The 23,988-nt window shown below is 42.1% G+C and overlaps 1 protein-coding gene across 3 annotated transcripts in view; it reads left to right on the forward strand.

Annotated features, from left to right (window-relative positions):
• LOC143037607 (NADPH oxidase 4-like) overlaps positions 1–23,988 on the forward strand; it is a 199,052-nt gene that overhangs the window by 143,946 nt on the left and 31,118 nt on the right. For all 3 annotated transcript variants that reach the window (XM_076206091.1, XM_076206094.1, XM_076206093.1), the window contains 2 exons: positions 13,007–13,102; positions 14,491–14,686. In XM_076206091.1, coding sequence (XP_076062206.1) covers positions 13,007–13,102; positions 14,491–14,686 — 292 coding nt within the window. The remainder of the gene's footprint in view (positions 1–13,006; positions 13,103–14,490; positions 14,687–23,988) is intronic.

Genomic DNA, 23,988 nt, shown 5'->3' on the forward strand with positions numbered 1-23,988 from the left:
CGTGTGATAGGTTGAGCAGGTTGCAGGACGAGCAGGTGTTAACAGAGGTGCCAGGCTTATTGGGGGAGGGGGGAGGGGGGAAGGGGGAGGTGCATGTTAGGTGTAGGAATGTAGGTGCACCGCTTGAGCGGCGAGCACCTGGAGTTAGGGGGAGGTGAAGTAGAATATTTTTAGGGACGAAAAAGGGAGTTGGGGAGAAAGGGGAACGATTAGGGGGAGTTGATAGGGAGTAGGGAGATGGGGGAAGGGTGCTTAGGATGGGTGAAGAGGGGAGAAAGGAAATGGGAGATGGGGAGGAAGAGGAGAGAAGGGAATGAGGAGTGGAAGAAGAGGTGGAGGGGTAGGGAGGATGTGGAAGAACAAGGAGGAAAGGAATTTGGGTGGGGGGGAGGGAAGGGGGAGAAAAAAGGCACTTTGGGAGGGAGGGGAGGGAAGGAGGAAGGGGGGAGAACAGGAAGTTAAGGAATTTGGGTGAGGGGAGGGGGAGGTGGGGAGAGGGAGGCAGTACCAAGCAATTTGCAGGTACCAGTCGAAAAATATGGACCCCCCTCCTTTCTCTCTCTCTCTCTCTCTCTCTCTCTCTCTCTCTCTCTCTCTCTCTCTCTCTCTCTCTCTCTCTCTCTCTCTCTCTCTCTCTCCGGTTCCTAACCTGGGGTGCTGAAATCAATTCTAGTATGTGCTAGGAAGTGATGCTTACATACACATTCCTTCTAGTAATAAGATGTTAGAAAATGCTGGACTGCTTAGACTTGACTACAGGAGTACCCTTAGGGTTGGAAAAGCCTGGAAAACGCTGCACTAGTTCTAATAATCGGCAAAAAATAAAAAATAAATAAATAAATAAATAGATAGATAAAAGGGTTGATGGAGAATGGGAAGTCCTCATTCTTTTGTATGCATATGAAGGTCACTGTGACATTACTTAACGTGGACTGAGGATTAGAGGGGGTGACATACTTGGTATTCAGAGGGCCGCGTATGACATGGTATCAGATGTTGTGGTATTTGGGGTACGTGGGTCCATATTACCCCCCCTTCCCCCCCCCCGCACACACACACACACACACACACACACACACACACACACACACCTTTCAGGTTGGTAGCATAAGCAGGTGATGGTATGTCGCCAGACAATTTTGTTCAAATGGAGAGTGCACATCGGCATCAGAGGGTTAATCCTGTCAGAATTAATCCGTTAACTAGGGTTGCGATCATGTCATGCTAATTAACTCTAGATTTATTCTTCTTCTTCTTTGGAGGGGAAGGAAGAGAGATGGAGGGAGGAAGGAAGGGAAGGAGGGAGAAAAAGAGTTAACATTTGTGTGTGGGTGTGGGTGTGTGTGTGTCCTTCAAATCTGAATAAAATCGTCTGTTGCTTCTCTTCAGTAAGCGAATCGAGACTGCAAACTACCTTTCCCATTACGAACTCCCTGTTTAGCCGAATGAAATCGTCTGCCGATGGTCAAAGTAGAATTCCTCAGGTACGTCTCGTTCAGCTGCACATGTAGGGCTCTTACCTTAGAAGAAGAAGAAGAGGAGGAGAAGGAAGAGGTGAAGTATGTCCTGTCGGAATTAGAACCTTAATGCGTGGCCCCGCCTCTCAGCTGAATAAAATCGTTTGGCGCCAACCAGAGAGAAGTTTGTCAAGTGCGTCATAATATCAAAGGAGTTGACCCTGTCCAACTCAGTGGCGACCTCGACAGGATTTCAGGCCAAAGCTTAAAGTTGAATGAAATCGCCTAGGGACAACCAGATAAGATTAGTCACGTGAATGGAATGGCTTGACAGTAGTCGGAAGAATGATTGCAATGTCCTACATTGATAACTTGGTAGCAGTCATCAAACACACGCACGAACACACACACCGTGTCTAGGTGTGCGTGTGTGTTTATCTCATAGTAGAAGATAACAGCTATGCTCGTAGAGTCCCGTCCTTGGATTCCCTATTATCAATGCTGACCACGTTATTTGACTGTGCTATTCCTTCATCCAAACTATTCCATGAATTATTCTGGAAGAAAAAATGTAATTTTCTAATGTCCCTCAGGCATCTAGTATTTGTTATTATTATCATTATTATTGTTATTATTATTTATTTATTTCATGGCCTCTGTTTTTCCTTTGGTCCCATGTTAAGGGGACATCGTTATCAAGTATGTCCACGCCTTTCATGCCTCTGAGCAATGTCACTGGATCGCCTCTCTTCTTTCCTTCAACGTTGGCAATCCCAGAATATTCAGTCTCTCTTCGTATGGCAAGACTTGGGAATATTTCATTCACTTTTTTCTGAATTTTTCTCTATCATGTTTATATTTTTCTTTCTGTGTGGCGACCTTAACATTGCAGCATATTTCGGTGTAGGGCGGATTAGATTCTCGATAATTTTCTACGTCATGTTTTTGTCCACCAAGGGGAATGCTACTCTTATGTTCTTCAGTAGATCATAAGTTTCGCCAGTGATCCTTTTGATATGTGTTTGTGAAGGCAAATTTTCCATAACTATTACTTCCAAGTCTCTTCGTTTGCTTTCATAATTATGTCACTACCTGTTCTTGCTTACACCGAATTTCCAATATCTTGCATTCTTTCACGTCGAAATTCGTTTACACTCCCGACTGTGTGTGTATGTGTGTGTCTGCGTGTGTGTACTTGTGTGTGTGTACATAAATGTATGTGAAATATACCTATCGTTATGTACATTATGATATACAAATAGACATGTACACACACACACACACACACACACACACACACACATATATATATATATATATATATATATTTATATGCGCACACACTCATACACCCACACCAACACATTTATGTATATATATATATATATATATATATATATATATAATATATATAATATATTGTGTGTGTGTGTGTGTGTGTGATCATCTATTTTGAAACCGGTTAGCACCACACTAATGTTCCCTAATTTATTCATCAATCCTTTTGTTTATTTATTCATTTATTTATCCATTTATTCATTTTCTGTCTGGAAATTGGTATCTGTTGAGTTAGGATCCCTGAGTGGTAGCACTGGGTGGTTGAGTGGGCGATGTGGTATGGTGGTATGGGATGGTGGTATGGTCCGGTGGTGGCCGGGCTCATTGGTATGCCAGAGGTGTTACGGCTGGAGGTGCCGTTCAGGTGGCGCCGGGGAGACGAGGTGGGCGTCGACGGAGGGACCGGCGAAGGGCAGGTTGCGCAGGTGTTGTGTGGCAGGTTGCACAGGTGTTTTGTGGCAGGTTCCGCAGGTGTTTTGTGGCAGGTTGCACAAGTGTTGTATGTCGTAGGGATGCACAGGTGTTGTGTGGTAGGTTGCGCAGGTGTTGTGTGGCAGGTTGCACGGGTGTTGTATGATAGGTTGCGCAGGGGTTGTGTGGTAGGTTGCACGGGTGTTGTGTGTTATAGGGATGCAGGTGTTGTCTGGTAGGTTACGCAGGTGTTGTGTTGCAGGTTGCGCAGGTGTTGTGTGTTGTAGGGATGCAGGTGCTGTGTGGCAGGTTGCACAGGTGTTGTGGGGTAGTTTACCTGGGTGTTGTATGATAGGTTGCACAGATGTTGTGGAGTAGTTTGTACAGGTGTTGTGGAATAGTTTGCACAGGTGTGTGGTATACGATTGCAGATGTGGTTATGTGTGCATACAAGAGAGGGTAATTGCAAAGCACGAGATTACCCACAAGGATAGAAGCGATGGTTAGATACAGTCCCTAATGACAACAATAAGCGTGTTGGTGTGCGTTTGGATTTAGCGGTTTGTAGGCGAAAGCCATCGCTTCTAATATTATTATCAATATTATTTATTATTTTCTATTTTTATTCATTTATTATTATTGTTATTATTATCATTATTTTTTTTGTGATTCTCTACCTCGGTCTTAAACGAATGCTGCGTAACTCTGGGCCGTAAGGATGTCACCATAGCACACCTAAATATCGACTGAATAAAACTCATTTAGTCAGTACACCATACAGAGTTGAGGATAGGTGTTGGCTTGTGGTAGGTTGCACAGGTGTTGTGTGGTATAATGGTATATCATTCGAAATATGAATTACAGCTGTAAGAGTTGTTTTAGAACAGGTGTGTTTGTATAAAAATTACATTACACAGGTGTTTCATGTGACACATGCAGGTGTATGTAGGTGACAGGTGTTTCAATGTCGTGATACATGCAGGTGTATGGGCTGGTTACCAAGACAATAGGTGTAGGTGTACATAGGTTGTGTAAGATGAGATGCTGATTACAGGTGTCCTGGATTGAGAACGATGGTGGCCATAGGTTGTACACATGGTAGATCCGGTCGTAGTGATGGTGGTGATAGTTGAATTCATAAGTGTTTTGTGAAAGTGCGGAAGTCTCAAATAATCGATTATTTAGATAAGAAAGCAAACCACAAACATTCTTGAAAAAAAACTTTCGCTTTTGAGCCATTTAGGGGAAAAATTGTCTGACAGAATCTGATAATCGAATACTATCTGTTCATTTCTATTTGGCTACCACTGCGCCGTCAAGTGTGTGTGTGTGTGTGTGTGTGTGTGTGTGTGTGTGTGTGTGTGTGTGCATAATTAGTAAAGGAACTAGATTTTTATCAAATATCAAATGGCCTTAACTACGGCCGCAGCAGTCACCTTTGCCCTATGTGCTCGCACAGCCGGGGAGTCGAACTTGGGCTAACAAATTAAAGAAGCAACTTCGAAATCCAAAGCACCACAGACGCTGAGGTTCGCGAGCGTAGCTGGGGCAAGAGGCGGACATCGGTTATGGTACGAGATCCTGGTGGGACTGTCACACCGTGATGAGTTATGTAACAGGTCGTTATGGTCAAGTGAAAGGAAGGAGGACAGTTGACCTTATATGGATAGTTGGCGGCGAGCGAGGACCCCCACTAAAAAAAGAAAAAAAAAAATACCTGTTTGTTTATTATTTAACTATACCTATGCGTTTATTTATTTTATTTGTTATTATTTATATTATATATATATATATATTTTTTTTACATTTATTATTATTATTTTCGCATCCGACCTAGTTATGGACCAAAAGGTCTCCTGTCGTCATGCTCCTCCTTTGTAATCCCTTTGTAATTGTGGGTAGGGGAGGCGAGAGAAATTGCTCGTCGGATTCAACAGACGCCATGACAACACCTGAAACCTTACATACCTGAGGATACTTATACCTTCGGTTCTGGCTGTCGCCAGGCTATTTTATTCGTCCCCGTTTCGACCAGAGCAAAAAAGAAGAAGGAAAAATCAGAGCTATTGGTGGATTTGGGTTTTGAGATCACGTGGGTTCAGGTAATCTCTCATTTCAGCTCTCCTGAACTGATTGAAATCGTCTGAGGTTAACGTCAAGTCTCGTGAATGTATGACGAATGGATTGTCGTCGAATTCGTCGTCATTGTCGTTGTCGTCGGTGTCGTATTCGTCATTGTCACTGTCGTCGACGCCGTTGGTGTTGTCGTCGACGTCGTCGTTGTTGTCGTCGTCGTCGACGTCGTCGTTGTTGTCGTCGTCGTCGTCTTCGTTGTCGTCGGCGTCGTCGTCGTTCCTTCAATGGAACTTTACGTGACAACAGCTCAATCGAAGTGGTGGTTACTATAAATACTTTTCAACCCTTCAACGACAAAAAGTTCCCTTCTTCGAAAATCTGAATAAAATCGTCTGTCGTTAGACAAAGCAGTCGTCCTTGTTGGAGGATCAACTCCTCCTCCGGAACAGGGTTTCGATCGTTTAAGGTCACACACTCTTCCTCGAGACCTCGTCCTTGTTGGGTTAGAATAGCTTAACGGCATTAGCCTGAAGAAGGTATGTAAGGTATGCCACCGTGTTAGAATAAGGTGAAGAGTCTATGCCAGAAGGCGTTTAACTGCGGCCGAAGTCGTCATTTTTGCCCTATTATGCGATTTAGGGACTTTTAAGGCTGGAGGGACAGTCACTGCTGGGAAATCGGAGAGGAATGCGGGACTCGAATCCATTTCTAAGAGGATGCGAAACCTACACGCTTCCAATTGCGTCTTATGAAAAGAGGAGATACAAAGAGCATTAAAAGAAATGGAAGTTTGTAAGGCGTCTGGGTTAGTTGTCATGAGGAGTTTCTGACAAACTGAGGCGTGACTATATTGGATTGGCTTGTGAGATCTTTTAATGTGTGCCTTAGGGAAGGGAGTGTACTTAGGGACTGGAGGAATGCGTGTCTAGTTCCACTATACAAGTGAAAAAGAGATGAGTATGAATGTAATAGTTTTATAGGGATCAATATGTTAAGCGTAGTTGGTAGGGTGCATGGGAGGGTGTTAATTGAAAGATTTAGTAGGTAAACAGAGGGAGTAATTGGTTAAGAGTAGTGTGAGTTTTGGAAAGGGAGAGAGTGTGTAGATCAAGTTTTTGTAGTAAGACATATGCAAAATATTTTTGGCAAAAGATAAACATGTTTTTCGAGTTTTCATTGATCTGGAGAAGGCATAGGACAGGGTTGACAGAGAGACGTTATAGAATTGATCGCGGGTGTATGGGATAGGGGTAAGTCTGTTGAGGACGGTTCAATTTTTTTTTACGTGAGTAGTAGAGTCTGTGTAAAAATTGTGATTGAAGAGAGTAAGCGGTGAGGTGGGGCTACGTCAGGGTTGTGTAATGTCACCATACTTGTTCAATGTGTTCTCGTATAAGGATGAGATGGTGAGGAAGGCAATTGCGGGGGTGATACGTAGAGATTTAGAGTTGATTTGTGAGAGTGGAAGGAAGTGGGAAGCGAGCCAGTTGTTGTTTGCGGACGACATTGCGTTTAAGGATAAAATGAAGCATTTGATGGCGGAGACTTGGAGAGTGTGTAGGAGTAGAAGGCGGAAAGTTTACAGTAAATGTAGGCAAAAGTAGGGTGATGTGACGTACAATGGGTGATGGGGGTAGTGGGTTGAACGTGGGTGAGAGGCTTGAAGGAAATGGAGAGATTTAAGCATTCGAGGTCACATGGGGTAGAGAATGGAGGAGTAGAGGTGGAGGAGAATTGAAGAATAAAAGAAACAAATAATTATCTAGGGGGTGAAATGAAATGTTATTAGAAATAGATATCTATTAGGAAAAATGGAATTGCTCACATTAGAAGAACGAATAGAGATAAACTATATGATAGTTATCTTTAGCATGAAGAGAGGACCTTGGAAATATGTGCCAGGGAGGATCTGTTACTATGGGGAGAAAGAATAGGTCAGAGGAAATGCCATGTGAGAAGGAAGGCCTCATTACCGACACGCTTCTGAACAGCGACCACGCGGGGCTCAGACACTGCAGAACAAAACGAAGACATGTTCAGTATTGTGCCATTTATGGCCCATTCACTCACCCGCTCCGCTGGATCTTGAACCTCAGGTAGATTCTGGTCCGCCAACAGTAATCCTCTCCATGCCCTTCGGTCCTGTGCTGCTTCCATCCAAGTTGCTTTATGTATTCCTCTTATATCCCATAATAAAGAACATAAGAATGAAGGAGACTGCAAGAGACCATAAGGCCTACACTAGGCAGCTTTGTATCCATCACCACCTGTCATCCCCATCCATAAAGTTGTCTAATCGTTTCTTAAAACAACTGATAGTTTCAGCGCTTACCACATGGTTACTAAGTTTATTCCATTCGTCGACCACCCTATTAGTAAACAAATTCTTGCCTATTTCCTTTTTAAATCTAAATTTGTCCAGTTTATAACCATTACTTCGAGTCCTGCCCTGCTGTTTTGATATGATGACCTTGTTTGCATCACCCTTGTTTAAGCCTTTGATCCATTTGAACACCTCTATTAGATCACCCCGCACTCTGCGTCTTTCCAGAGAGTGTAAGTTAAGGTGCCTAACAACAAAATTAGGGATTTCCTACCCCTGCTTAGCTTCTCTCGTTTCTCAAATAGTTTGGTTTCATCCTTCGGCAGAGTGGGCAAATGTCCTCCGTCCGTTGTAGACGGACATAATCCCACTGCACGGGTGGACAAGTGTCCCCATACCAAGTTCCTTCTCACGTCCCTGTGGGGGTTATTATATTCATAACAGATTTGTTGTTTACGTTCCCCTATGTACACAACCGTCCTTTCATTTTCCCAAACTACAGACTTTCCTTCCTCTCCCACATAAAGTGATCTCGCGGAAGCGGTTGCTCTGATGACCTACTTGTTCGTAATCCTAATCCTAGTGTACTTGATAAAGCTCATTCCACAAGCGACACATCGTGCCAGGAATAAAAAAAAAAAGGAAAAACTCTTCCTCTCTTGATGCTGTTTTCCTTTTGCCATTTTTGCTTTTGCCGCCTCTACACATGAAAGATCAAGAAGGCATAGGAAGAGACTAGATGTCAGACTAATTCGAATATGTTAAGAAGTGTAGATGTCCGCGTTAAACTCGTCACTTTGTGCAACAAATTACAAGAAATAAGTCAGGACACCATAAGTGAATTTAAGATTGATAAATAGGGATACACACACACACACACTTGTACACAGACACACACACAGACACACACACACACACACACACACAGACACACACACACACACAGACACACACACACACAGACACACATACACACACACACACAGACACACACACACAGACACACACACACACACACAGACACACACACACAGACACACACACACACACTCACACACAGATACACACACACACACACACAACACACAGACACAACACACAGACACAGCACACAGACACAGCACACAGACACAGCACACAGACACAACACACAGACACAACACACAGACACAACACACAGACACAACACAGACACAACACACAGACACAACACACAGACACAACACAGACACAACACACAGACATATCACACAGACACAACACACAGACATATCACACAGACACAACACACAGACACACACTCACACACACAGACACACACACACACAGACACACACTCACACAGAGACACACACACAGGCATAGACACACATAGACGCACACAGACACAGACGCACACAGACACACACAGACACAGTCACACACAGACACACACACACACACACACACACACACACACACACACACACACGAGGAGGTATGGTAGTTCGCTTTGCTGGGCCCAAAATGTGGGACGAAGCGAAGACTTTGATGGTTTCTGCAAATGCGGACGGCTCGAGGGGGGAAGGTCTGCCTCTGAAACAGGGAATACACTCTCGGGCTGTCACTCATTCATCCGCTCATTCATTTATCCACTCATTCATCCATTCTTTCGTCCATTCATTCATTCATTCACTGATCCATTTATTCATCCACTCGTTCATCCATTCATTCATCCAATCATTCATCAATTCACTCATCCATCCATTCATCCGCTCATTCATCCATCTACTCATTCATTCACTCATCCATCCATCCATTCATTCATTCATCCACTCATTCATCTCATCCATTCATCCACTCATTCATCTACTCATTCATTCACTCATCCATCCATCCACTCATTCATCCATTCATCCATCCACTCGTTCATCCACTCATTCATCCAGCCTGTCTGCCGATTTGTCAGGATGCCAAGCTGTCGCTCAGCATAGATACTGAAAAAAGATTCATATTCTATATTTCACTCAGATATGTTTGTAGTATTTCATTATATTTTGTTCTTTATTTTATTTTAGTTTAATATGTTATTTAGTATTATTTTATGTGTATATTTATTTTATATATATTTTTATTAATTATTATTATTATTATTTTGTGGGAAATGTGTATTTTCGATTTCTTTGTTTATTTTATTATTTTAGGAAGGGACATCATAACGTAAGGCACCCTCTTGCATTCCTGTATGGTTCCAACCCACCTTAACCAACCCAATCCCACCCAACCCACCACCTGCTCTTACCCCTTTTCCTAACAACCCTTCCCTATGCACTCCCATACCCCTTCTTGACCCAAGCGCCTCCAAGGTCAGGTTACCCTTTGTGCTCTTGGAAGAAGAAAAAGGGGCGACGATGGCGCCCCTCAGTCGCCCCCAACGCCCCGCAGTTGGCACGACGCAAGCGCCCTTGGGTGCGCCTTCGCCCGCCCAGCGACCGTCGCCCCAAGAGGTCCCGTCTCAGAGGGGATGTCACAGATTAATGGCGTGATGGCTCTGGGCGCCCAGGGGGCGAGGTTATCGGGCTTATGGAGTTAACGATTTAGCCATGAATAAGCCTTAAGTGCCGGACAGGTACAGGCATGTCGGGCGGACGGGTGGATCGGGAGGTAAAGTGGATGAGGTGGGTGGGTGGGAAGTCGGGTAGAAGTGAGAGTAGAGGGGTTACACTATAGGAAAAAGAGCACAAGATCAAAGCACAGGACAAAGTCATTACGTAAAGTGAAGGCATGGTTTCGTGATTTGTAAAAAGAGAAGTGAAACTGATATTTGGTTAAGGGACGGCGTGGGTGGGGACCAATTGGTACATGCTGAGGACGGCGGGTAAAGAAGACACGGGTCGTCCGAGGTTGTTCCTGACCAGTTTCGAATTAAGTTTCTTCACAGCGAAACTAGTCAGGAATAAACTCAGACCCTAAGGCCGTTTCTTCTTCGTCCACCTTCCTTACATATACTGTGCATATGCGCGCGCGCACACACACACACACACACACACACACACACACACACATATATATATATATATATATATATATATATATATGAGTGTGTGTGTGTACATATGCATATACATATGCACATCTTCAGGTATTCCCCTGAAATGTAAATAACACGAAAGCGCTTGGGAATTACTGTTTCCGATTTCCTTTGTGGTCACTAGGAATTTTTTTGGATCACGTGTATTTTTAGTGATCATTCTGCATACATATATATATATATATATATATATATATATATATATATATATATATATATATATATATATATATATATATATATATATATATATATATATATATATATATATATGCATATATACACTACAAGTCAAATGATGCGATTTGGCGTCTTCTGAATGCCCGTAAAAATTGCGCTTCCCATGATGACGGTCACTTTTGGATTTGGTTCCAAAAACTGAGGCTCACCATGTGAGCTGGGCATCCGCACTATAGGTGCAACGAGGACATTGGTTCCAGCTTCCATCTACAAGCTCCTTTTGACACACACACACACACACACACACACACACACACACACACACACACACACACACACACATACCAAGAGAGAGGAGGGGAGTTCTGCGTTTTCTCTTCCAACTCCGTAAATATAATTTGATTAATAAAAAAAATAAAAAATACTTGGATTGAATGCATATCCCCTACAAGGAACTTCTACAACAGATCTTTGCTCTGTTCGAAGAATAGGAATTTTATTAACAACACGGGAGGGAGGGAGGGAGGGATGAAGGAAGGAAAGGAAGAGAGAAAAGGAGAGAGGGAAGAGACGAGAGGAGGAAGAGTGAGGTCGACGAGGAGCAGTTGAAGTGGGTTCTGTTACACAGACCGTAATCGGCCTCATTGGTGTTGTGTTGTTCATGTGATAATATGGGGTGGTCGCTTACGTGTGTATATGTGTTTGTGTGCGTGCGTGTGCATGTGTGCGTACGTGTGCGTGTGTGTATGTGGTGCTTACACTGAACCCTGAGGGACACCGCTGGTAGTCTCCCTCAAACCAGACGACCTGTCCTTCACTATTGTCCTCATTCATCTTTTCCCCATAAATTCTTTCGTCCTTTCAAGCAAACTCGTTTTAAGTCCTGTATGAATAAAAATTTTAGTCATTTTCGTGTGGCACCTTTTCAGTGACTCAATTACTCTTAGACTCTCGTTTGTCTTGAATTTCTTTAGAAGAAAAATACAGAGTTTGGGTGTGGGGTCATCTCCTAATTCCGTTCCATTTAGTTCCCTTCTATGGCATGTATGGGAACACTGTGGTAGTATTCTTCTTCCCCTCCATCAAACGGGGATCAAAGAAGGAGTAGGTCAAGGCATAGAAGTGATACATTATAAGTTCAATGGTATATCATAAAGGAAGGCAATAGTAATCCATAAGCACCTCATAATTTCTTTATGACTAGATATTTTACTTTATGATTGACGAATAATGTATGGCTCTGGTTTCTGTAGGGGCGACAACCCCCTCCCCCCCCCAAAAAAAAACTCTACAATACTGACTGCATGTCACCATGAAGTATAAGATGAATGTCTGTCGAGCAAGAAAGAGATCATGCAAAAGATAAGAATGAATGGAAGATAATTTTTATCTGTGGATAAGGAAATGACACGTTGTAAGGGAGTGTTCTTCATATCTTCTTTGTATATTTCTCGAGCGGGTGATGGGGAAGGAAGATTGCTGTGTAATAAAGCAGTGAAGGTAAACTAGTCCCGACTGTTAGGCTTCGCTGTGGAGATGCTGTGTCTCACTGCATTCCCTCTGATCCGAGCAGTGTGGCGGGAAACGGGGATGGCCTTCATCCACGAGGTGTTAAGGTCAGAAAGACAACGATGGGGTTATTGGATAGGAGTGAGGTTGGTGTTGGATGGGTGTATGCTTGAACTTGGCTACCCTTCCTATAACGGGGAAAATCCTTTTGGTATATCTATGTGTGTTTTGTCAAATGCTTTCTGTAGATCTAATTAAACACTGTCTATCCAAACGTCCAACTATTACTCTTAAATAAAAAATCGACCAACTGAAAACACGTGATCTTTTTCTTTCATTAAAGTGATTTGAAGAGGGCTACAGTTGGTAGCCGAAGTATAGAATCTCCTTCTATTCGAAGTTTATTTTCTCCGACTGTGGGTTTCTTGTGTTGACAGTACAGGCTTCATTCTCACACACCAGACGAATATATGTGTATATATATATATATATATATATATATATATATATATATATATATATGTATAATATATATATATACTGTATATGTGTGTGTGTGTGTGTTTTTAATCCCAGCCTAGGGTAAAACCTCGCGTATGCTGAAGTACTCGATCATTGACGTCTGTCTTTTCGTCTTTTCAGCTGGTCTGGTGCTGTGTGGTGGCTGGTGTCTTCCGCTGGGCCTACCTGAGGTACAAGAAGGAACCTCAGTTCTACTACCTCCGCACTATGCTCGGCGTAAGTTACTCCCAAGACTTACAACTCTTCAAAGTTGGGCACTTGCAACTCTCTAGGGCAGCGTTTCTCAACCTTGTTACCCTTGCGTAACCTTTAAAATAAATTGCATGTCTCAAGGAACCCCTGCGCAAAAAAAAAAAAAAAAACATATTTCTCATTTTATTTCCATCGTAATATTAGGTTAGATAGGATGATGTTTATATTACATTATTACAATAACCAAGAATATTTCGTGCGTGTTTGATTAGATTACGTATATGAAATCAAATAAAAAATCAAAAGTGCATTAGCTCCATCTCACTTATTCTCGCGGAACCCTTAGGGACCTTTTGCGGAACCTTAGGGTTCCGGGGAACCCTAAAGTTCAGAGAAACGCTGGTCCAGAAGAACCCCAACTTTGACCTGACCCCAGGATCCCAACCCCCTCTTCCCTCAGCTGAATAAAATCGCCCGGGACTAATCAGATCAAAGTTTCTAAGTTAGGTAGTTATGTAGAATGGGTTGGTCATTAGAAACAGAATGACCCCACGCGATACTTGGAATTCATCTTAGAAGTCGTCAGACGTTTCTAGGATTTATGTATACGCTTAGATCCCTACACACTAAATTTCTAAGTTAGTTATGTAAAAGGGGTTGGTTATTAGAAACAGAATGCACCTACGTGATATTTAGAATTCACCTTAGATGTCGTTAGACATTTCTAGGATTTACGAATATGTCTAGATCCATACACACTAAATTTCTAAGTTAAGTAGTTATGTACAAGGGGTTGGTCATTAGAAATAGAAAACTTAGAATCATCTAGCTATAACTAGAATAAAATGTCTAAAGTGCAACACAGACAAAAGAAACTGATGTTGACATGCTATAAGCATCTTGATAAGAATATCTCGAGAAATTGAATTCATTGAATATCTAGATGGTTAGACAAGTGTTAGCCTACAGGTATTGATGGAGCTCAGTTGAACTAACCATACGAATCACAAAATAGTTGTATTAGAAGCTTTTTTTTTGTAGATATTTGGTATTGGTATCGCTACTCTATATACACAAATGCATTTAGGTTCTGTGTGTATACGTGTATGCATATGCTGTATACATGCATGTACTGTCTATGATGCATGGACGTGAAGATATATCAACATGCAGTATATGCACGTGCGTTTGTATACACATGTATGCATACACGTACGTACGTACATATTACACACGTGTTTATTTACACGTATGCATACACGTACGAACGTACGTATTACACACGTGTTTATTTACACGTACACATAAACACGTACATAATTTTTTCTAATTTCTTTTCCCCCTCCCTCGCGCCTTCGTCGACGAAACGACTCACCGCCCGCTCCAAACGCCCGCGCTTGGCCGCTGTGTAGCTTGGCCTTTGTGTCTCGCGCGGAACGGCCGCTGTGTTGAACATCTGCTGCCCTGCCGTGGTCCTCCCGATGTGCCGGGCCCTCTGCACGCGCCTGAGGGGTGTGCGCACCCTGCCACGCCCCCTGACGGCGCCAGCCTCAGACTCGGCCAAGACGACCCACCTCATCATCGCAGCCACCATCGGAATCGCTTCAGGTGAGTGCTGACGTCATTGTTAGTAGGTGACGTCATTACGGGTTCGTGACGTCATTACGGGTTCGTGACGTCATTAAGGGTTCGTGACGTCATTAAGGGTTCACGACGTCATCACTGATTCGTGACGTAATCATTGGTTCGTGACGTAATCACTAGTTCATGACGTCATCACTGGTTCGTGACGTCATCACTGGGTAGTGATGTTATCATTGGGTAGTGACGTTATCATTGGGTAGTTACGTCATCACTGGTTCGCGACGTCATTAAATTATAACGTCATTACCTGCTAGCTGACCCCTAGTTGCTTGCTAGATATTGACGTTATAAGTGTCTTGTGACGTCATTCTAAGGTTGATGACGTCACTGTTGGTTGTTGACGTGATTATTAGCCTTTGTCTATTTGTGGCGTGCACTCAAGCCCCGCCCCTTTTCGTCAGTAGTCGGTGGCTGATTGGTTATGTCTCAGAAAGCGGAGACCTCTCTCTCTCTCTCTCTTTCTCTCTCTCTCTCTTTACCTTTTTTGTGTCTTCTATGTATTTTCACCATTTTGACAGCGTTTATACAATTGTATTTTCTTGCAAGAGGGCCGTGAACGACAGAGGAACAGAGATAAAAGAAATATAAATTATATCAATAAATACATTATCTGGAGAAAATGAGGTATTATAAATGAACGGAAATGAATAACGATTTTCGAGTTTATCCTTGAGAACAGGAACGACCAATCGTCTGCGAGGAAGGAAAGGAGTGGGCGGAGCTTAAGTGTAAAGTAATGGTGAACAGGCAGTAGCTGAATTTCTCTTCTTTCTTCTTGGGCCCTGATACCAACAACAGAAGATGCTGCCACTCTGTCTGTCTGTCTTCAATTCCTGTTTGTCCTTTCTTCCCTAGACCCAAAGAAAGAGAGGGGGAAGAGAGAGGGAAAGAGAGATAGAGATAGAGAATGAAAAGAGAGAGGGAGAGAAAGAGAGAGGAAAAGAGAAATAGAGATAGAGAATTAAAAAAGAGAGAGATAGAGAATGAGAGAGAGAGGAAAAGAGAGATAGAGATAGAGAATGAAAAAAGAGAGGAGAGAAAGAGAGAGAGACAGAGATAGAGAATGAAAAAGAGGGAAAGAAAGAGAGAGGGAGAGGGAGAGCGAGATGGAAAGAGAGAGAGAGAGAAAGAATGTACTCGAGTTGCATACTCCGGATCATATGATCAAATCCCTGTGGGTCAACTTCTGTCTTTGGTGAGAAAAAAGAAATATTTTTATTTTTGACGATCGTCCCGAGACGACGCCTGACCGTCTGCATGACTGACTGCATGATTGTCATTCCACGCCTCAATTTATTGTCTTTTATCCCAACTGACACACACACAAACGCGCGCACACACACACACACACACACACACACACACACTCGGTGGCGCAGTTGGTAGAGCGCTGAACTGCTAGCAGGGTGGTGCCCGTAGTACTTGGTTCGAATCCTGCCTAGGGCCGAAATTATTTCGGTACCACTGCGCTTCGGGTCGTTACTCTGACTCTCGTGGGCGGGGAGTTGGGTGTGTGTGTGTGTGTGTGTGTAAGGTCATAGCAACCCATAGATCGGACCTACGAGCTTTGAGCTCTCTTCCGGGAGGGAAATAACTGTCGATCACGAATCCAACACGTGATCCAAAGACCAAGTGAATACACACACGCACGCACACTTTTCAACGACATAATAGACCCCCTCAATGACGATTGGGGGTAACCTTTAGATACGGGGAGTTTTACACACACACACACACACACACAGAGCTGAATAGAATCGCCTGACGGCAGACAAAATAAAGAACGGAAGCTAAAGATGTTCTTGATAAGATCTAGGACAGATATCGGTAGAAAAATCGGCTCACAATCGGGAAAAATAAAATAGATTGATAAATAAGCAAATAAATGAACAAATGAATAAATGGACGAATAAATAGATAGATAAATGAATAAGTAATTAAAATAGATAACTAAAACAAGATGAAATAAAATGAAACTTCATGGCAAATGCATCTTTCACGAGAACGGCACAAACATTACTATGATACAGTGTTGCCACTGTGAAAGCCAATTCCCCCAAGGCAATGGACTTTGTACTGAATAGAATCGTTTAATGCTGATCAGGAAATTTGGATTTTTTTTTTTTTTTTTTTTTTTTTTTTTTTTTTTTTTTTTTTTAAGACTTGAAGAAAGTCAGCGTGGTGGAGGAGACTGAGCGCCATGAAGGAAAAGAGAACAGAAGGAGCAGTAGCAGAGGGAGCAGCAGAAAAAGTAGAAAGGACAGAAGGTGAAGGAGGGATACTTGTCACGCTACTGTGGTGTCTTGCCTTAAGCTTTCGCGTTGTAATAGTGGTGGCCAATGAAACACTGAATAAATTGATAATTGTACAGAACTACAAAGACAATACGTGCGTTCACGTTGGAGACGAGACCAAGACTAACTGATGCCAAGCTCACTTCGCGCGGGAAAACATACACAATTCGTCTTGGTTCTCCTAAAATAAAGGCGCAAATAAACATATAAAGACAATAATAAAATAAACATACAATAGTAGGTATACAATACTACAAGTACAATTCGTCTTAGTTCTCCTATAAAAAGGGGCAAATAAGTATACAATGACAATAATCAAATATACAATAATAAATATACAATACTACAAGTACAATTCCTCTTGGTTCTCCTACAAAAAGGCGCAAATAGATATACATTGACAATAATAAAATCAGTATACAATAATAAATATACAATACTACAAGTACGTATGTATAATATACAAGGAATCTTTAATGCCACCATCACAGCGTTAGAGACCATAAGTTTGTGTATGAAACGGTAATTAAACCATAAAGAAAACATCTTTTTTGTCATTCAATATTTACTTGCTTCAAAATAAATGCAGAATGAAAACAACGTAAACACAAGACCCAGTATGAACACCACATAATGAAAAAACAGTATATTTTACAAGGGTTCTTGAAAAGGGGAATATATTTCAAATTAAAAAAAAACATTAAAAACACATCGCATGCGGAGAAAAGGCGCGAGCTTTCCAACTTTCGCCGTAAGAGACTTGAAAAACATAGAAATTGCGAAAGACTTGCGCAAATAAAACGTAAGAATTGAAAATCAAAGAAATTACGCAAGACTTACGCCAAAAAAAGCGTAAGACTATAAAATCATAAAAAATTACGTAAGACTTACGCAAATAAAACGTAAGACTTGAAAATCCTAGAAATTACGTAAAACTTACGCAAATAAAACGTAAGACTTGAAAATCATAGAAATCGTATACGCAAGACTTGCGCAAGAAACGCAAGACCTGACAGGTATGAGGAGGGACAACGAGGGAAAGAAGTCAACAGAAGAAGGTGACATAAGAGGAGAGGGAACAGATGAATGAATAGGAGGAGGAGGAGAGAAACTCGTTCGGCGGGTGTGCCGTCGTCGTAGCGGGTTGTGTTGACACAGGTGGCGACGCCGCGAGACCTCGGGAGCCCCGTCCCGTGCTCTGCGTTGGGTGCTGCTGCTCCATCCACGGACGGGAAGGACGTCATCCCAATGACCCTGCACGTCGTCGCGGCGGCCTTCCTTGAAGTACTCTGACTGAGAGTCCGCGGGATCGGGTGACAAGACAGTCTCAAGGCCTTTTGAGGGGGACCGAGGTTCGAGTCATGATTTTTTTTTTTTTTTTTTTTTTAAGATTCGACCTTGGGGTGGTTTTTCCCTCTCCATCGCTATTCCTCCCTGATCGTAAACGAAGGTAATTACGTGATAATTGCAACCTTCACGAGTATGATTACGCCATTACCATCGTAATAAGGACTAATCACTGTCTCTCATATATATGCGTAATGTGTGTGTGTGTGTGTAATACGTAATTCCACTCGGCACGTGGTAGGAGAGTCGACACACTTCACCCCATCATTCCTGCGACACACTTCACATATTTTATTACAACCATTACCAGAATCTCTTATGAAGCAGCTCAGGAGCGGGTAGACTTCGGGCTGAGCGGATGGGGTGGGAATCATATGAGAGGTACAAAGAAAAGAGAAGAGAAGTAAAGCATAAGATAAAGGAGGCATAGAGGAGAGCAGGTGTGAAATGGGGTAAGAGTATGACAGAAATTTTTGAAAGTAATAAAAAGATTTTTGGAAAGAAATTAAGAGTAGGGGATTAAAAAGTGTAATGAGAAAGAGACATTTGGGAAATTGTATGAAGGAGTGATTGTGCCGACAGCACTGTATGGGGCAGAAACATGGAACATGGGAGAGGAAGTGAGAAGGAGTTGGAGGTTCCTTTCACGCCAGGGGTCCTGTACTACCACCAAAACCTTCAGGAGTCCCCGGCGCGTCCCTGCGCAAAGGATCTGCGCGTGGGAGGACAAGGAGGTGTGGTTGGTAACTACCCAGTTGCCGGGATGGGCGGCGGTGGTTGGGTGGAAGAGGCGGTTGTCAGTTCCCGCCCACTTGAGGTTACACACACACACACACACACACACACACACACACACACACACACACACACACACACACACACACACACACACACGCACACACACACACACGCACACACACACACACGCACACACACACACACATTTACAGTACACCGACTCATGCCACCTTACAGCATATCTGCAACCTCTCCCACCACGTCCACACTTGTCCTTGCACCCTCCGGTCGTGTTTGAACATCCAGGGGATTAAGTGGCAGTCACTGATAACAACTGGGGACCGAACCCGTGTCTAACATTGTAACAAAGCGAGGTCGAAATCCAGTACGCTAAAGCGGCAAACTCACCTTCGCACTTCTCCTGCAACCTGGTGGATATAAGTTCGATCCCCAATAACTCTCATTGACTGTCACTTACAGACCATCTGAGTACACAGGGCAAGGGTGACACCTTCTTCATCTTCCCTCGTCGATCTCGCCCTTCTTGGGATTGCTCTGAGGCCTCCGTCGCGAGAGAACCGCCCACGGGTCACGCCCATGATACTCTCATGAGTTCTTCGTTGGCGCGCCTCCACACGCTCGCACGTGTCCTCGTGGAGTGTGGGGAGGATGTTAATTATTTTGCTCAGTTGAGAGCCCCTGCTGGTGTCGTCTATTTACTTACTTGGAGGATAAGTGTGAGTGCTTGTTTGTAGTTATGCAAGAGACGTGTGTGTGTTTTGTGGGGACCGCATCACTAATATATTCTATAAGTCAGGGATATACTAAAATTTCGATGAGTTCCTCATACCCTCTTCAGTGTATTGGGGTGCCACTCATATGCTTGTCAAAGAATTACAAGTTTTTCACTGTAAAATTGATAGGTACTCCAAGTGAGGAATTATAATGATCCATTATCAACGACCAAGGTCCTTTTTTCCCCAATTGCAGATCTCTGCAACTTCTTGCAATCACTTTTATCCATCACTGTCCTCATAATCTTGGTATCTTTAACACATATATTTTTATAAATGTGCTAAAACTGCTAGTGTGACGTCTTCCCCCTCTCTTGTCGTATCTCTGACCCATCGTTTTTACGTTGTTCGTTGCAGTATCTAAAAGCTCATCGTTTATACATTGTTCGTTGCTGTATCTAAAAGCTCATCGTTTTTACGTTGTTCGTTGCTATATCTAAAAGTTAATCGTTTTTACGTTGTTCTTTGCTGTATCTAAAAGCTCATAGTTTTTATGTCGTTCGTTGCTGTATCTAAAAGCTCATTACCCCTCTCTTCTTCTCTACCAGGTTAACCCTCTTCACAATTCACCTTTCTACAGTTGAAATCTTCCATCATGGCCTTGGTGCCACCCACGTCAGTATTCTAATTAATTGACCAAGTCTCTCAACATCTCTTGATATTCAGTATTGTACATTCAAGTTAAAGTTCAAAGAGTTTGTTAGCATACAAGGAAAGGCCTGTAAACACTAGTATATCCGCTCATGACCGCTTGAAGAGGTCACAATTTCATTCACATGGGTCCTAAGTTGAAATAGATATAGTTATATGCTAGTATCCTTTTACCCGTGTGTCTAGAGCACCGTTTCTCAACCTTAGGGTTCCCCGGAACCCTAAGGTTCCCCAAAAGGTCCCTAAGGGTTCCGCGAGAACAAGTGAGATAAGCTAATGCACTTTTGATTTTTTATTCAATATCATATACGCAATATAATAAAACACGCACGACATATTCTTGTCTATTGTAATAATGTAACATAGACATCATCCTATTTAACCTATTATTACGATGAAAATAAAATTAGAAAGATATGGTATATATATATATATATATATATATATATATATATATATATATATATATATATATATATATTTTTTTTAAAGGTTGAGAAACGATGCTCTAGGGTAACGACGGTTAGCGGGCTATCACACTGGGCTTCCACGGGCTTCACCAGCGCCGACAGTGGCGAGTTCGTTTGAGTAAAAACGACTTCAATTTTTTTTTTTTTTTTTTTTTTTTAGCTCTCCAAATATCAAATCATCTTTCTGTCATATATAGCAAAGCTGAATGACGAATTAAGAGATTTTAAACCTATAGGAATGTTAGACATATTGTTGAACTGTTTTTTAGAGAAGTCTAGATATCTGTAAGCGAAGTCATATTCTAGTTATTCAGATGGAGGTTGGAAGTAGGATGTCGGAGGAAAAATAGCCCAATGTGATAGCCCCTTAGGCCGCTCGACCAGCGAACATTGTAAATCGTCGATGTTGATGATGACAATTAATTGTCGGATCATTATGAAGACTACGCGTCGGTTTTAGAAATAACGAAGGCAGAATAAAATTTCATTTACAGTTGCCATTATTGTCTTTTATGTTATATTATTACAATTATTGTCATTGATATTATCGTAATTACACTAATATAATTATCATTACTACATTATTTCATCATCGTTATTTTATTATTTTCATCATCATTCTACGTCATCAGTTGTATGAGCATAAATACATAGAAATGAAGGAGACTGTAAGAGACCGCAAGGCCTACACTAGGCAGTTCCATGTCCCTTACCACCAGTCGCCCCCCCCACACACACATACATACACACACATGTAAATGCATACGTAACTTTATGGGAATATAGCCCCTTTTGTGATACTGTATTACATGTTTATTGTTCATGTCTAGATATAAGCAGCCCACCCAGCCGCTTTTTTCTTGTGATTTGTCTTCACAAAACCAGAGGGACGTACAGAGGCGCGTAATTATCTCGACATTATTCTGAATCCAAACTCTTCTTCTTTATCTTTCCATGTGTTCTCTTCTTTGATTTCTAAATACCTATTATTATTATTATTATTATTATTATTAGTATTAGTATTATTGTTGTTATTATTGTTGTTGTTGCTGCTGTTATCATTATTATTATTATTGTTGTTGTTATCATTATTATTATTATTATCATTATTTTATTATTATTATTATGATCATTATTAATGTTCAAATCATCATCATAATCATCACGCAATGGTAAACAAAACCACGGAATCAAAAGTTTTTGTATAATTTTTTTTTATTTCATCAGCCCTTAAATGTACCTACCAGTCTTTGAATATTGATTCGCCTATGTACACCTAATATCGCCCTCATATTATTCGGCATGGCTCACCATTTAAAGATTTACGTTTTGTAAAATAAGCTTTATGAATTTAGAACTCACTGTGACAAGGGAGGAACAAATATAAACAAACTCATGGAAACAATATTTTTTTCTTTGATTATATATTTTATAGATACTCATCTTTCACTGAATTACTATAATACTTGGAGCATTTTCTCTGAAGTAGGCAACAATAATCGACTTTATAATTTTTTTTTTTTTTTTTTTTTTTTTTTTTTTTTTTTTCAATATTCTTAAGACAACTAATGCTCGTATCAGTATTATCTAGACGGATATTTCTTAGACAAAAAGTCCATAGATGTAAGATATAGATATTCTGGATCTTTACTGTATGTGATTATTCTATCGGGTGCCAGGTTTTTATTTTTTATCTTATTTATTTTGTATTATTATTAGTATCATCATCATCATTATCATTTTATTGTTTCTTTTTCCAACTGCACACCTCACACTAGAAAGAAAAAAAAAACATTGAACACACGTCTCTATTGTGCCGACCCCAGGAGAGCTTGGATACCGTTGACACACCGAAGCCGACACGTGACATCATACATCTGTATTATGCAGACCATCTCTTCATGGACCTGGAGGGGCGCGGGGGTACGGGGAGGGAATTCCGTCTTCTCCTCCTCCTCTTCCTCTTCTTCCTTCTCTTTCTCCTCCTCCTTCTCCTCCTCTTCCTTCTCTTTCTCCTCCTCCCCCTCCTCCTCCTCTTCCTCCTCCTGCTCCTTCTTCTCTTCCTCCTCCTGCTCCTTCTTCTCTTCCTTCTCCTCTTTGGCACCGCATGACGATGCATTTGTCTGTACGTTTGGCTTTCTGTCAGTGTGACAGATTTACACGGTCACCATAGATTCCGCTGGGTAGACAGATTTTTTTTCGCTCTCAAGTTGAATACAGTAGTTTGTGATTCGCCAAAAACTGTCGAAAAAAAACTCGGTCTTAATCGAAACGCTTATTTTTAAGAGGACCACATCACCTGGCATGGCCAGAATTAAAAACAATAAATAATTCATTTGTCCTGCAAGGACGAGTCTTTATGGCACGGATTGAGGCTCGTCGTGTCTGTCTTCAGGTCAGTAGGCCAATGACTCACTCTTATGTTCTCATGTGACATCCAAACCATACGCTTGCCTCCCCGCCCCCTTCAATGCACATGCAGTGCACGTGCGTGCTCTCTCTCTCTCTCTCTCTCTCTCTCTCTCTCTCTCTCTCTCTCTCTCTCTCTGCTCTCTCTCTCTCTCTCTCTCTCTCTCTCTCTCTCTCTCTCTCTCTCTCTCTCTTCCCTCTCTCTCTCTCTCTCTCTCTCTCTCTCTCTCTCTCTCTCTCTCCTCTCTCTTATGTACACATACACACACATTGTAGTACTTAAGTGGGTAGAGTAGGTACTTGAGTGGGTGGGTTTTCGGCAGGTGTGCTATGCAGGAGTGTGTTAGTGTTGGAGAAGGAGGACGAGGAGGAGGAGGAGGAGGAGGAAGATTAAATGAAATTTAGTGGCTGTGAATGAGGAAGAGATAGAGGAAAAGAGGACCCCCCCCTCTCTCTCTCTCTCTCTCTCTCTCTCTATCTATCTATCTATCTGTGTGTGTGTGTGTTTGTCAGTCTCATGAACGCACTTGGCGGAGATGTGGGAGGGATGGGGAGGATGGAAA

This window comes from Oratosquilla oratoria, chromosome 22 (assembly GCF_046742065.1).
Source record: "Oratosquilla oratoria isolate Oo_2021 chromosome 22, ASM4674206v1, whole genome shotgun sequence".
NCBI lineage: Eukaryota > Metazoa > Arthropoda > Malacostraca > Stomatopoda > Squillidae > Oratosquilla > Oratosquilla oratoria.